The sequence below is a fragment of the Myxocyprinus asiaticus genome, chromosome 1 (genome assembly GCF_019703515.2).
Source record: "Myxocyprinus asiaticus isolate MX2 ecotype Aquarium Trade chromosome 1, UBuf_Myxa_2, whole genome shotgun sequence".
Taxonomy (NCBI): Eukaryota; Metazoa; Chordata; class Actinopteri; order Cypriniformes; family Catostomidae; genus Myxocyprinus; species Myxocyprinus asiaticus.
The window spans coordinates 28,691,072-28,706,954 of record NC_059344.1 but is presented as its reverse complement, the minus strand read 5'-3'; the positions used below and the strand labels follow the sequence as shown (position 1 = coordinate 28,706,954).

At 39.7% G+C, this 15,883-nt stretch overlaps 1 protein-coding gene across 5 annotated transcripts in view; it reads right to left on the bottom strand.

Moving 5' to 3' along the window:
* Positions 1-15,883, bottom strand: part of LOC127446599 (amyloid-beta A4 precursor protein-binding family A member 2-like) — a 127,615-nt gene that overhangs the window by 35,690 nt on the left and 76,042 nt on the right. For 3 of the 5 annotated variants that reach the window (XM_051707667.1, XM_051707652.1, XM_051707686.1), the window contains 4 exons: positions 13,313-13,349; positions 11,497-12,692; positions 1,574-1,654; positions 63-102 (listed from right to left, as the gene is read on the bottom strand). In XM_051707667.1, the coding sequence (XP_051563627.1) occupies positions 63-102; positions 1,574-1,654; positions 11,497-12,651 (1,276 nt within the window). In that variant the 5' untranslated portion in view covers positions 12,652-12,692; positions 13,313-13,349. The remainder of the gene's footprint in view (positions 1-62; positions 103-1,573; positions 1,655-11,496; positions 12,693-13,312; positions 13,350-15,883) is intronic. The other 2 variants (XM_051707676.1, XM_051707659.1) reach the window with 1 other exon arrangement.

The following is a 15,883-nucleotide window of genomic DNA, read 5'->3' as shown; positions in this document are numbered from 1 at the left end:
GGTGTAAACATTTTTGAGCAGATTATGAAATTCAGAAAAAAAGAGATGAGGTGTTCACTTACCATCAACAAAGCTGGGAAATGAGGCCGTCTTCTTTGCTGGCTAAGAAACAGAGAAACAGTGTTTGATTTATGAAAGAGGGTGAGATGTGCACACAACATACTGCATAATTATAAAGTATTTACCTTCTAGAACCGGGAGAAAAACATCCCTAAATCTACATAATCGATTGTCAATTTCATAAACAACAACTTTAACAAAATAAAACATTAACATAATAACATAGTATTACAATAAATATAACTAAATAGACTCCATATGGGAAATGAGCCCTGAAAATAAAAAATACAGCTGTGCTTTTCTTTTTATTTAATCTAAAAAAATTACAAATAATAATACTGAGAATCAAAGAAGATGGAAACCATCCAGATGAGTACATCTGTGGTTCATTGTATCACAATACAAAATCATGTCAGTAATTTTGAAGTCCCTCCCAGCTGAATGGTGATCACTGTAGGCCACAGACACAGCATCAGACAGAGTAATAGCTATCATTTTAAAACAGTGCCATTCAAATGAAAGCTATACTTTGAAAGAATTTTGGTCTTCATTAAATGCAATGTAAGGGCCCAAAAGCTCAATCAGCCAGAGTAATTAAATGAATTCAGTTGAAGTGAGTTAAAACATAGTGCATGCACAGATTGACTCCAACCCTTTTATACAATTGTGGTAACAGCAACCATCCAGAAATGTTCTATAAACAGTTACAGTTACATTTATTTTTAATAATAATTGGAATAAACAATTCTACAGCCAAGAAAAATAGTTCACTATCCTAACTGTAAGAGGTTGCCAACCAACATAGCAACTTGGTGCATTAATATAGAATGTACAATCACATTTTTGATCAAATCAGAATTATGAACAATAAAAATTTTAAATCAATATTCTTTACACATAGTACTCTAATTCATGTAATTAATTGGGCTACATCTGACTACCTTCTACAAGCAAAATATTCATAAAGCAATTTTCAGATAAAAACATGGCAACAATCGCAAAAGTATGAAACAAGCCCGTGTTGGATATTATCTGAAAATGACCTTGGAAGGATGCTTTGAGGTGCTATTAAGTGTGTTTTGAACACCTCGGTGCCAGCCTTGAGTAGCTGCACAGACAATCTCTCCTATTTTTATGGCTCTTGAACACAGTGGAGCGAGGCTCTTATGGAGGTTACAAACATGCATAAAGAATGTGTAGGGAAGCGTTAGAACAGACAGATGAAGGCTGAACTCCCTTCGGTCTATGTAAATACAGTACAGTCAGGGTAGGAGAGGGCAAACCGATTATTTCACTATAACAACACAGAACATGAGGGAGAGGTGGTGTGCTAATACAATAGCTTAGACAAGTTGGGGGGGAAACAAAAGCCAGAGAAATGCAAAATGATTAAACTGACAGGCTGACATTGTCTAGAATAACTCTGATGGATATATCTGGTGATTATGTGGGTTGCATACTGTCAAGTATTGATTGGTTAAATGGTTAATGTGTTGTATGATTACAAGGTCACCTCTGGGACATTGTTGTTCTCCAGCGGTCCATTCAGATCAGACCGCTGCTGCTTCCTTGGTTGTTCTGCACTATTAGACACCTTGAAAGAATTTAAATTGAGAGAGAAATGTGTAAAAAACTGGCGGAGAGAGAGATGTGAAATGTACAGAGGACAAAAGACTCATCAACACAGATGATGGGTTACAGCATTACTCTCTGAACAGCATTAACAATTTGTGGTATTTCAGAGTCAAAAGACGAAAGCAAAGGGGAACAGAGAATAATCTTTATAATCGCACAGTATTTTTTTTTTAAACACAACATTTTAATACACTGATAACACTTAACCATAAGGTTGTATTCATTACCATTAGTTAAAAAGTGTGGGTGAGAAACAGATAAATATTTTTACTCAAAATTCTCCTCCCTCCCCAGTAGGTGGCGATGTGCATGATGAATGCGAATCACCAAAAAACAAAAGAAGAACAATGTGAAAGTGAAAGTTGAGATTAATAGTAAAAAAGGACTTAAATATTGATCTGTTTCTCACCCACACCTATTATATTGCTTTTGAAGATATGGATTTAACCACTGGAGTCCTATGGATTACTTATGTTGCCTTTATGTGCTTTTGGAGCTTCGAAATTTTGGTACCGATTCACTTGCATCGTGAAGACAAACAGAGCTGAAATATTCTTCTAAAAATCTTTGTTTGTGTTCAGCAGAAGATAGAAAGTCAAACACATCTGGGATGGTATGAGGATGAGAAAATGATGACAGAATTTTCATTTTTTGGGAGAATTATTCCTGTAATATAATATGAACGAACATGAACAAACAATAAACAATAGTGTTTTAATTAATTAACATTAACCAAGATTAATACATACTGTTGTTCATATACTAATGTTAAAGGGATAGTTTACCCAAAAATAAAAACAGTCAGCATAAACGTCATCGATGCAACTCCAGTGATTAAATGAAAGTCTTCTAAAGCAACGATTGCTTTTGGTGCGAAAAAGATCAATATATATTTTTTTATTTATTAAAAATTTGTATTGACTCAAACATATAACAAAGAAAAAACACAACACATATACATTGAGTCAACATTTAACCCCTACTATTACCCTTCCCCTCCTCAATCACCAGTCCTACCCTGACCCCTACAAACACCCCTGTGGTCACAAAATAGAATACACACACACACAAAAATAAATAAAACCACCCCCCCCCCCCAAATCATATCATATATAATTAAAACTAGTCCCCCCAAAACACCAAATACCTGCCCCAATTCCTAGCAAACAAATCTCGAACCCCCTGCCCTCTGCTCGACATCTCCTCAAAAGCCGCCACCCTCCCCATCTCCGCACACCACTCCGGAAATGAGGGAGCCCCATCTGACTTCCATCCCCTTAAAATAATCTGCCTGCCAAACATAATACTGGTCAGGACCCAATTTTTTATGTGTTTGTCCCCCAAATTTATGCCTGCCCCATTGCCCAGAATGCAGAGTCTGAGACAAAACAAAATTCGAGTGCCCAAAACGTCACATATGACACTCTGAACCTTCAACCAAAAATCTTGTATCTTAACACACCCCCAAAAAACATGGGTTGTGTCTACATCTTCTGATTGGCATCGCCAGCAGATGGGTATGTCTTTAAGACCAAGCCTATACAATCTAGAGGTGGTCCGATAGAATCTATACTACCGGTCAAAAGTTTTGAAACACTTACTCATTCTTTATCATAATTTTTTTTTTTTTTTTTCATATTTTAGAATAATAGTAAAGTCATCACAACTATGGAATAACATAAATGGAACTATGGGAATTATGTTATGACTAAACAAAATCCAAAATAAATCAAAACTGTGTTATATTTTAGCATCTTCAAAGTAGTCACCCTTTGCCTAGAATTTGCAGACATGTCCTCTTTACATTTTCTCAACCAACTTCTTGAGGTATCACCCTGGGATGCTTTTTAAACAGTATTGAAGGAGTTCCCATCTATGTTGGGCACTTATTGGCTGCTTTTCTTTATTAAGTCCAAGTCATCAATTTCAAAAACCTTTTTTTTTTTATTAAATTTTAGTTTTGTAATGAAATAAATTAATATGGTGGCACAATTATATTTTTGTCTACAAAACTAATTTCAAACATTTAAGCATATGCCTTCAGATCAAAAGATTTTTAAGAACATGAGAAACATTTCAGTCAAGTGTTTCAAAACTTTTGACCGGTAGTGCTTGTAAAATCTTGAATTGCATAAGGCGAACCCTTGCATCTCTAGATGCAGCCTTGACATTTTTTTTAGAATCCTAGCCCACACTCCCTCCTCCAATACCAAGTTTAAATCTTTCTCCCATAATCTCTTGAGAGAAGTTGAAGTTCTGTCCCCCAGACTCTGAATTAGCAGGGAGTAATATACTGATGCCTCATGACCTTTTCCAAAAGAAGTAATCACCTTTCCCAGAGTATCTGCCATTTAAGGGGGGTGTAATGCACTCCCAAAAACAATACAGAGCAGGTGGCGCAGCTGTTAATACCTATAGAATTGAGATCTGGGAATCCCAAAATGTTGAACCAAATTTTCAAAAGATCTCAATACTCCACTCTCATACAAGTCACCGAGTGTAGTAACCCCCCTCACAATGCAGTCTGACCAGCAGAAAGGGGACTTATTAATACATAATTTAGGGTTCAGCCATATGCTCGTGGCAACATTTAAATAAATGTCCGAATTAAACACGCTGGACACTTTTGTCCGTACACCGCAAATGCGAGGGTGTAACTTAGGCTTTGCAATGGCAAAATAGGGGTTAGAACTTCCTGTTCAATACAAAACCAGGGAGGGGCTCTCTCAGGTGGAAGTGACCAATGAGCCAAATGTCTGAGACTGAATGCATAATAATAAAACAAAATCTTGGGTAGGCCAAGCCCACCTTTGTCAACCGGCCTATGTAACATACTGAAGTGTAATCTGGGATGTTTACCATTCCAAATGAAGGACTTCGCTATGCTATCAAACTGCTTGAAATAAGAGGGAGAGATTGTAGCAGGTAGTTACATTTTGGAACATAATTAATTTTAAAAACATTAACCTTTCCAATCATAGATATATGTAATGAAGCCCACCTGTCCACATTGCTCGAAAACCTTTTTACTAAGGGGTCAAAATTAACTCTAACTTAATCAGACAAATTTGCTGGGAATAAAACGCCCAAATACTTAATGCCCTGTTTGGGCCACTGGAAGGTGCCCGGCTGGAAAGCCGTTAATGGGCAGTATGCTGTCAGAGCCAAAGCTTCGGATTTACACCAATTTACTCTATCCTGAGATAGAGAACTTAGAAAAGGAATTAAAAAGCACCTATTATGGTTTTTAAAAGTGCCTAATTTTGTTTTAAAGGTCTCATACAATAGATTTACATGCATCCAAGGTCAAAAAACACTTTTTTAATTTGCTCATAATTTAAATTGCAGCATTACCTTTTTTTCCTAGTGTCAAAAACGACTCCTTCAATGATCCGTTCAAAAGGATTCATTCAAAACTCCTCCTTTCAGAGAGCCTACTCTGCTCTGATTGGTCAGATGTCCCAGTCTGTTGTGATTGGTCAACCGCTTAGTGTTGTGTTTGAGGGCGGGTCAAAGCTGTTCGCGAGCAGCCAATGAAAAACAGAGGTGGGTTTTTTGTTACCAAATTACGTAGGTTAGTTCAGGAAGTAAGTCTGGAATTACTAACGACTCGTTTCAGGTGTTCAGAATCGGTTCTTTCTTTTGGGAGTCAATAACTCCATTTGTCGTGCACTTAGATTTTTGAAACTTTGCAGACTTTTTTACATTCACAAACAGCTATATAACACACTACATGAAAGATAATATTTGAAAAACCGTAATAGGTGCTCTTTAATAATTCTGTGGAGGCAAGGCATAGATTTAGTAGGGTCGGAGACAAATAATAAAATATCATCTGCGTAAAGCAAAAGCTTACGCGCCATACCTCCCACCACCACCCCTAGAAAATCATCCTCCTTTCTTATCGCGACTGTTAATAGTTCCAGAGCCAGACAGAACAATAAGCGGGAAAGAGGGCAACGCTGCCAGGTGCCCCTATCCAGATTAAAATAATCTGAAATTAATCCATTTGCTTGTACTGCCGCTACCGGGTGTCTATAAAGTAACTTAATCCATCCAATAAAAGTTTTCCCGAACCCATATATTTCCAAAATCTTAAAAATATAATTCCATTCTACCATATCAAAAGCCTTTTCAGCATCAAGTGAGATGGCAGCGACCAGAGTCTGATCGTTCGCCACTGACCACATGATATTGATGAAACGCCTAATGTTATCAGAAGAGCTGCGGCCCCGAATAAACCCCACCTGATCTATATGTATAAGAGATGTCATAACTTTACTTAATCGTTTAGCCAGAATTGACAATTGACAATATTTTTACGTCTAGCTAGATCAGGGAAATTGGACGGTAACTCTTACACTCGCTTGGATCTTTGTCCTTTTTAAAAATCAGACTGATCCGGGCTTGTGTCATGGTTGGCAGAAGCTAGTGGAGCCAATTCTGTAGCATAAGATCTAAAAAATTCAGCGGCAAAGCAATCTGGCCCCTTAATTACCTCGTCAAGCTCCTCCAAGGTTAACTCAGAATCAAGAGAATTGTTTTGCTCAGTCGTCAGTTTAAGGAGTTCTAATGGTTCCACAAATTTTCTAATATCTTCATCAGTAGACAAAGACGTAGAACAATGTTCTCCAAATTTGGAATGCCCAATTCCCAATGTGCTCTAGGTCCACGTGGTGGCGTAGTGACTTGCCTCAATCCAGGTGGTGGAGGATGAATCTCAGCTGCCTCCGCGTCTGAGAACATCAACCCGCGTATCTTATCACGTGACTTGTTGAGTGCGTTACTGCGGAGATATAGGGCATGTGTGGAGGCTTCACGCCATCCACCGCGGTATCCACACACAACTCACCATGCACCCCACCGAGAGTGAACCACATTCCAGGTGGTGGAGGATGAATCTCAGCTGCCTCCGCGTCTGAGAACATCAACCCGCGTATCTTATCACGTGACTTGTTGAGTGCGTTACTGCGGAGATATAGGGCATGTGTGGAGGCTTCACGCCATCCACCGCGGTATCCACACACAACTCACCATGCACCCCACCGAGAGCGAACCACATTATAGCGATCACGAGGAGGTTACCTCATGTGACTCTACCCTCCCTAGCAACCAGGTCAATTTGGTTGCCTAGGAGACCCGGCTGGAGTCACTCAGCATGCCCTGGGATTCGAACTAGCGAACTCTAGGTGTGGTAGCCAGTGTCTTTACCACTGAGCTACCCAGGCCCCGCATTTATAAGCATTGTTAATATCACTGGCCGAGGTAAATATTTCCCCATCAGCAGGGAATGGTAGAAAAAGACTCTCTCTGCTTTATGTATCTAGCCAAAAGCTTCCCTGCTTTGTCCCCCGACTCAAAGTATGACTGTCTTGCCTTGAATAGCCAAAACTCCACCTTCCGCGACAAAATAGTATTATATCTGTATTTCAGTCGGGTCAATTCTCTGAGGCCATCAGCCGACATTTGGCACTTCAGCTCTGCCTCAGCACTTTTAATATTCCCTTCCAACTCCACGAGTTCTCGTGCTTTGGATTTTTTGGTAAATTATGCATACTGTATGATCCGACCCCTAAGAACCGCCTTAAGTGCCTCCCAAGCCACGCCCACAGAGGATACTGAGAACCAGTTGGTCTCCAAATAAACATTAATTTCAGCCTTTAACATTTGTTGAAATTCAGGATTTTGCAAAAGGGAAACATTAAAGCACCAACTATATGATTTAGTTTTCTCTAAACTCACCAGGGCGTGATCTGAGACTAAGATATTTCCAACTGAGCAATCAACAACAGATGAAATGAGGGACGTAGATATATATAAAAAATCTATTTTAGAATAAATCTTATGGACTGATGAAAAACATTTATAGTCCCTACCAGATGGGTTCAAAAGTCTCCAAATATCTGTTAGGCCAAGATTTTTACACATCCTGAGAAGCATCAATGTTGCTCTAGGGGGCTTGCACACTTTTGCTTCTCTATGATCAAGGACTGAGTCCATCAAAAGATTAAAGTCTCCTCCCAATACTATATCATGAGGGGTGCCAGCGGCTTGCAACATCCCTTCAAGATCTATAAAAAAGCCCTGGTCATCAGCGTTAGGTGCGTAAATATTAATCAACCAAAATCAACTTTTACCCCTGAATATCTGCTAAAACAATAATGACTCTTCCTAATTTATCTTTACTCTGTTTGAGACATTTGAATTGTAGATGTTTACTTATCAGTGTAATGACTCCTCTGCTCTTACATGAGCCAGCAATAAAGAAAACATGTCCACCCCATATCTTCCCAAATTCTTCAGCTTCCTGCGGGGAAAGATGTGTTTCTTGAAGAAACACTATATCATATTTCTTACGTTTAAGAAAAGAAATAACCTTCCTTCTTTTTATGGGGTGCCCCAGCTCATTCACATTCCACGTGGAGAGAGATAATCCACACATATTAACATCTGACATTTGACATATTAGAAAAATAGATTGTGTGTCAAAAGCAATATTATGAAGACCACATTCCAACATTAGTGTACCAATCAAACCCCAAACTTCCCCCTGAAACAAACAAACAGAAAAAAGAAAAACATGCACATTAACCCTACGCACAACAGCGCCAACCAGCCTCCATCCCTCTAAACTCAAACAGTCCATGTACGCCTACGAGTCCCCTTGACAACTTTGCCATCGGATTGCTCAAGTCCGGTGTTTCTAACCAGCACAAAAAAAAAGTTAAGTTCTTCGGGCAGTCGAACGAATGTTCAGTAAGCCGGCCCATTCGGCCGATACATCAGTGCAACAAAAGACCTAATCTCCCCAATGTCCTGCAAGAGATATTCCACAAAACAAACTCCAGGCCACAGAAGGCATAAGTACCAAAAATGTGCAGATTTATCCACAAGCTGTCCTGAAGATATGATATTACACAAAACAAACTCCAGCCGCTAGGCGGAACCAGCACAAATTAAACAAAGAAGGCGCCCAGCTTCCTCGGGCAGTCGAGTGTATGTTCAGTGAGACAAGTCCAGTAGGCAGCAACATGAAAATCACCAAATGGCTTTATTAAAGACAATGCTTGCTGTGGGCATGTACATATTTTGCAGCCATCCTTAGTATCTATTCTCAATTTAGCCGGAAACATCAGTGAAAAAGCGATCTTCCATTGATGTAAGAGATTCTTGCATTCCTTGAATCAATCACATTTCTCTCTTGTCGAAATCGCAAAGTATGGGAACAAGAAAATGCTGTGGTTCCTCCAAGAAAGCTTTCCTTTGCTCCTCGCCTTACGTAACACGAGATCTTTATCGGATGATCTCAGAAATTTGGCCAGAATTGATCGGGCCTGTCTCCCTCAGCGGATCTCCGAACCGGGACCCTGTGAGCTCACTCGATTTCCAGCTTATGGCCTGTTATGTTGAACAGACTCGGAAAGAGCTCATCTTGGAATTTTACCATATCTCTGCATTCCTCATGCTAAGGAATTTCAACAATTTGGATGTTGTTTCATCGATTATGATTCTCCAAATCCTCCAGTTTTTTCCAAACACGTTACAAGTCTGTTTTGGTCGCTGGCGGGTTAGCAGCTAATTCCCTCTCCGATGACTCCAGATAATCGATCCATTTTTCGACATCCGACAATCTTGTAACCAACTCACCGTTCACACGTCCGACCCTTGCATGGCGCCACGCGACCTCCAAAAAAGAGTAATATTTAAGGACTTTTTAACTCTAAATCATTGCTTCCGGTCTGCAGCAGTTTGCATGATGTAATCATGTTGACATATGAAACACGAGAGAACTGAGGCACGTGCGTAACAGCCGGAAGAGCAGCGCTGTTTATAACTGAGTAGGAGGAACGCTGCACAGAAGCTTCGTTGGTTTTGGTTTAGATCTGTATTTATCTGTTTCTTTACTCACAATGGTGCGTTTGTGTGCTTATATGTCTCAACCGAGAGAAGAACATGAGATTACGTCCATAACATGGCAACGTGAATAATTCAAAAGACCACCTGAACTCCACCCTCTCGTGAAGCTTACTAGAAGCGATGATTTATAGTGAAAAAGTACTTAAATATTGATCTTTTTCACACCAAAAGCAATCATATAGCTTTAGAAGACATTTATTTACCACTGGAGTCATATGGATGATGTTTATGCTGATGTCTGTTCTTTTTGGAGCTTCAAAAGTAGAATCACCATCCTTTTGCATTTTAAGAACTTACTGAGCTGAGATATTTTTCCATTTCTCTTCAAATGTGTTCTGCAGAAGAAAGAAAGTCATACACTCCTGGGATATCATGAGGGTGAGTAAATAATGAGAGAATTTTCATTTTGGGGTGAACTATCCCTTTAACAAATAAAACCTTATTATATAGTGTTACCAATGCACTGTAGCTAAATGAACAGTTGGTGTCTGGAAACTGATTTTTTCCTACTTTTATTCTCTTATCTACTGTATCTGCAGGGGAGTTTAACTATCGAATGAGTCTTCCCCTGTCTACTGCACATAAGGACATTATTACTTGATGAAATTCATTTGTTGCCTTACAGGATAAAATGTAATCTGCTCATTGCCCACAGGCAATAAAGAAGCAGGAGGGTAATAGAACTTCACAAGACATTCACTGGACCACTGAGGCAATCAGGCTAAATCTCACCGTCAATTCCCCTTCGGACAGACCTAATTTCCTATTCTGTTAAAAATGCACAGTAAGGCATTTCCAAATCCTGAGGAAACAACTAACAAAGAATTTCTTGTGCGCTCCCTAACGTGTTACGTGGAAAATGCACTCAATGATCAGCTGTCAAGCTGCTGTTTTTGAGGTTCAATCTTTGGCATAAACAAGCACTATCCTCGTTTATTCTTTTACTCTAATGCCACTTGCATTTAAATGGGGGTTGTCAACGTCTCACATTAATATTTAATGATAATAATGAATATGCATTTTTTTAGAGCCCTTTGGGATTATTTATTATTAGATTAAAATAAATAACATATTATTACACCAATATTTCTAACTAACTAGCTAATAAAAATTTAAACAGTCAGAACTGTGTCCAAGTTTGTTTTGACCTGGACACAGCACCTTTTTAAGGTGTTGTGGAATAGTGGCTTATGTAATGGGTCTATGGGTGCATGCTCATACAGATTTACAAAACAACCCCACATATTGTATTTTGTGATGTGTTTGATGTTGGGAGAAATTCAACAAGCAAATCCCCCTTAAGAGATAGTTCACCCCAAAATTCTCTCATGTTGCTCCAAACTCATATGACTTTCTATCCTCTGTGGACCACGAATGGAGATGTAAGGCAGAAAGCTAGCCTCAATCACAATTCACAGTTCACATTACAAGATACATTGGAAGTGAATGGTGGCTGTGGCTAACATTCTAGCTAACATCTCTTTTCATATTCCATGGAAGATATAAAGCCATATGTGTTTGAAACGACATGAGGATGAGTAAATAATGAAAGAACTTTCCTTTTTGGGTGAACTATTCCTTTAAGAGCACTATTACTTGACCAAAAAACTTCAGTTTTAACTTTAGCTTCAAATCTTAAGGAACATGTCTTAAGAAAGCCTCATTCTACCTCACATTCAATCTCATTTTTAAATTTTGACTGTAATTGTATGTCTGTACACAGCAAAAAATCCAGAGGTCACCCATTGAGAAATATATTTTCATATTGGGACCGATTTTTCCACAAAAGACTTTGCAGGATGGTAATGCTGATTTAAAAAGTTATTCACATGTGTCAGATGTGTCTGAGATGCATTCACAGCCCTGTCATGCACATCTGCCTACCTGCTCTCTGACTTGGTCCTGTGTCCATTTCTGTCTCTCCTCTGGTGTGTGAGCTCGCACCTTAAAGCTCCTCTGGAGCTCTGGGTTGTGTCGGGCAGGAGGGATGTTGAGGGATTTGGGCCTGCCGTCGTGACGGTGAGGTTGAGGGTATGGGGTGGGTTCGGGTTTGGACAGTGTCTCTGGTTGGTACCCGCTAGATGCTGGATCAAGTGCAAGTTCCTCTGGGCTCTGATCTGTGCCGCTGCTAAGACTGCCCATACTCATACTCATCTTAATCTCTGCCACTATCTGATCGATATCCTCCTCTGCCTCCTCTCCCATCTCCCCCTCCTTGCCCTTATGTCCACGATAAGGTGACGCTCGCACAGAATTCCCATTGTCCTCCGAGGCATAGTAGTCACCTTTGTAGGCATCTCTGTCTTGCCCCTCCTGTGGTTCTTCCTCCTGATCAGGGCAGTAGCCCTCACTCTCCTCGACATCCTGTGCCTCCTGATCTTCAGCTGGAGGTGGAGGCTGGTCCTGGTGAGGATCCGTGTAGTGTCTGTGGTGGTGGTGATCAAGGACAGGTTCAGGTCTGCCGTCGTATAGTTGCTGGTCAGAATCCTGATCTAGCACTTCACAACGCACCTCTCCGTCACCATGTCTATCCTCTTCTCCTTCCACCCATTCCTCAACTGCTTCCTGGCACTCATCCGTGTCTGGAAGAGGCTCAATGTGACTGTCCGGGTGTCCATACTCTGGCTCATTACAGTCCATGCCCTCCAGGTAGCTGTCATCCTCAGGGCAATAGCGGATGTAATATGTCACACCTTCATCCTCCTCTGGCAGCCCTTCGTCGTAATCGTCCTCCTCTTCATCAGACGTGTTGTTGATGTAGTCTGAGCTAGAGTCTCCATCCAGACTGTCTGGATGGCTGTGGTAGTCTATGTGGGCGTGGTCTGGAGTGGTGGGTGTGGTTGGTCTGCTGTCGGTCAAATCTGGCTCTTCTTGGTTGTGGTAGGGGTGTTGGGACACCTCAGTGTCCTGATGTTCTTCATAGTCCTCCTCAGGGTGCTCTGGGTTGGAGTAGGGGACAGGGCAAGAGAGAGGTACTGAAGCGTGTGGCTCTGATGTGGCCATGCTGCTGCTGGCCCCTGGCCTCTTCCTCTGAGCCATTGAAATCTGCTCACAGGTCTATCATCACTAGATCCTCAATCCTACCAAACAAACACACAGATAATGAGCATAGCAACACTAATCCCCACATATATGTAACGTAAACAATCAAATTAAAACACAATGAAAAAATTGCCAATCCTCCCTATGAGTAATTCAAATTCAATTCAATTCAAATGTATTTATAAAGCACAATTAAAACAACAGGTGTTAACCAATGTGCTGTACAGCAACCGATTTATACAAAGAGAAAACATACAATAAAACAAACATTAAAAGACACAAATACAAAATACAACTTCTAAGGTTGGTTAAAAGCCATGGAGAAAAAGTATGTTTTCAACTTGGTTTTAAAATCATGTATTGTTGAAACAGTTCTAATGTAAATAGGTAGACTGTTCCACTGTTCCACCCCTCAGCTTCAGTCTATACCTAGGAACTGTCAGTAGTCTCTGATCTGAAGATCTAAGAGATCTCAGGGGATTGTGTGTAGAATGTAAAAGGTTGGCCAGATAAGATAATGGCTCAGATAATTGTCTCTGACTCTAATAGTACTTTGTCCACACTTCGAAAACCTGGTAGAGTGTAACATCAAAGCATGTTTTCTTAAAGATATACAGTAGTTCATTCAAAAATGAAAATTCTGTCATAATTTACTCACCCTCATGTCGTTCCAGTCCCAGGTGACTAGCTTTCTTCTGCAGAACACAAAAGTAGGAATTTTAAAGGCTAGTCATTCATTTTAAAGCTTAAAAAGCACCCAAAAGTGTCATAAAATCATTGACTTCTGTGTCATATTCCAAGTTTTATGAAGGCATACCGTAGGTTTTGGTGTTTTACAGTGGTGTTTTGCAGTTATTTAACAGTGATGTGCAAGAGCTTCTCTCATGCACTCATGCAGTCGTAGATGAGACTGCAACTCCTCTATGGCAGAAGTCAAGATTTTCACAGTAAAATGACTTAAATTTGGGTTGTTTCTTACCTAAGCCTATTGTATGTCTTCCGAAGACTTGGGATATGACGCACGAGTCACAGACCACTTTTATGACACTTTTTTATGTCACTCTGTCCTTTCTCAAGCTTGTCACTATCACTATCAACTACCATTGTACTGAAATTAGCGAGTGGGATATCCTTTAAAATTCCTAATTTTGTGTCATATGGGTTGGGAATGGCATGAAGGCGAGTAAATTATGACAGAATTTAAATTTTTGTGTTAACTATCCCTTTAAGAATGTTGGTGTCAGCATTTTCATTTCTGGTGTATATGTTTGAATAGCCTCATCTCTGTCTGAATCTTTGCAAAGTATAGCAACACTGAGCAATCTATCACCTTTGGATTGTATATTTGCTTCCTGACTCATTGCCTAATTTAGCTGAGTCTTGGTTTTTGGACTGTGATTTGTATTAACTCTTGAAATTTGATTTATTTTGATTTGACTTTGAAGCCTGTCTTCTACGAATTCGGATTTTTGCCGGACCCTGTTTAATTAACTGTTTTTTACTGTTCACTTCTCTTCAAATGGATCTAACCAACCCATTTGGTGCTGAGTGTTTACAATTTGCAGTTACATTTTAGCACTTAGCATTGAGCCCTAAAGGCTGTGCTATACTGTCTGAGTTAGTCCTTCATTATGATCAGATTATAGAGAATACTATGGTTCCAATGCAGAGCATGAATTATTTCAATTATTTTAAGACGTCTCTAAAAAACGGAGAAAAAACCACTGAGAACAAAGTGTATGTTTCACCACAACTAATGTCTGAGATCTTAATGTGTAACTGAACAGCTGAGCTGTTGCTGATCCACATAGTCAAGCGCTGTTGGAGTGTATTGATCTCTGAGTAGAGGCACCATTTCTTCTCAGCTCTCAGCACCTGATCAATTTCAGTCATTGAGGCTGACTGATGGTCATTCCACATGAAGTCCAGCAGCATCATTGACTGCTCCATCTGAGAAGATGTCATCAACAACACCTTTTTTTTCCCAGTCTTGAATTTCAAAGTCTCAAAGAAAGCAGTCTAATTAAGCCATCAGCAAAATGGCATGTAAATATTTGGGGCCATTACATTGACATTTATATCTGGCTTTGTAGAAAATGCTACAAAGCCCGTCAGCCCATAACTAAATATGTAATTTTACAATATTTACAATAACATTAGCATTAGGTATCATGAACAAACAATGAACAATATTTTTTAACAGTATATATTAATTTTGGTGAATGGTCATTTAAAAACAATTTTTGTTAATTTTTGTTTATGTTAGTTCATATGGATTAAATGACCAAAGGTTAGACATGCAACTCTATGTGGTGCAAGCTGATAGGTTCTTTGACTTGTTATTGGGCAGCTAATCAACTTGAGTCTCTCTCTTTGTCTAACATTTAAATGGCTCAGTTTTGTTGATAAGCTGGTTTCTTTTTTCTGAAAATGCTATTTGCTCAGGTGGTTTGCTGGGGCTTTTCTTCTAACAGCTTGTACGGTAAGGTCTGTTTTGGCCATGGCACAAAGATGCACGTCTTTAACAAGGTAAGCCTTAGCCAAATCTGGCTGGCACACATAGCTATGTAAGGTCATTAGATTAAATTAATTCACACATAGCTAGTCTACGTCACTAATTAAATAAGCTCTGTACCTTCCTAGCTCAGGTACACATTTTGAGTTATGTCACTAGCCGCTTAAGCTATTTGGCTAAGCAGGCCAAGGCTCACATAGAAATGTAGTTCATTACCGTTACACCATTGGCCTGTGGCCAAGGCACACCTAGCTAGCATACACTTTGTGCACATGACTCTTCGGAGTAGCAGCAGTACATAAGTCTTGGTGATAGGTCTGCTTGGTTGGGGGGTTGTGTTTTGTGTTTATGTGTTATGCGTTTTGTGCAGCTTCCCTAGTTTGTCGGGGGATAGTTTGTAATGTCTATTTGTGCAGCAGCATGTAATACATGCTCAATGCAGCATGTCTTGCGTTTTGGGTATACAGTATGTGTGTGACACTGTACTGTATTTATTTATTGTTTTGTCCAAAACTCTGAATTATTAAATTTTGAAATGTTAGGACTATATCAGAAAAGCTGGGATAAATCTCACACCCCCTAAAACATGGCAGAGAGAATGGTTTGATTTTCTGCCAGGTGCTTGTAAGTGTAGGCTGACAAATTCCACCAACATAAAATAGCAATTAGATGTCAGTGCAAGGAGATAAATCATGACAATAACTCCTGTTGGTA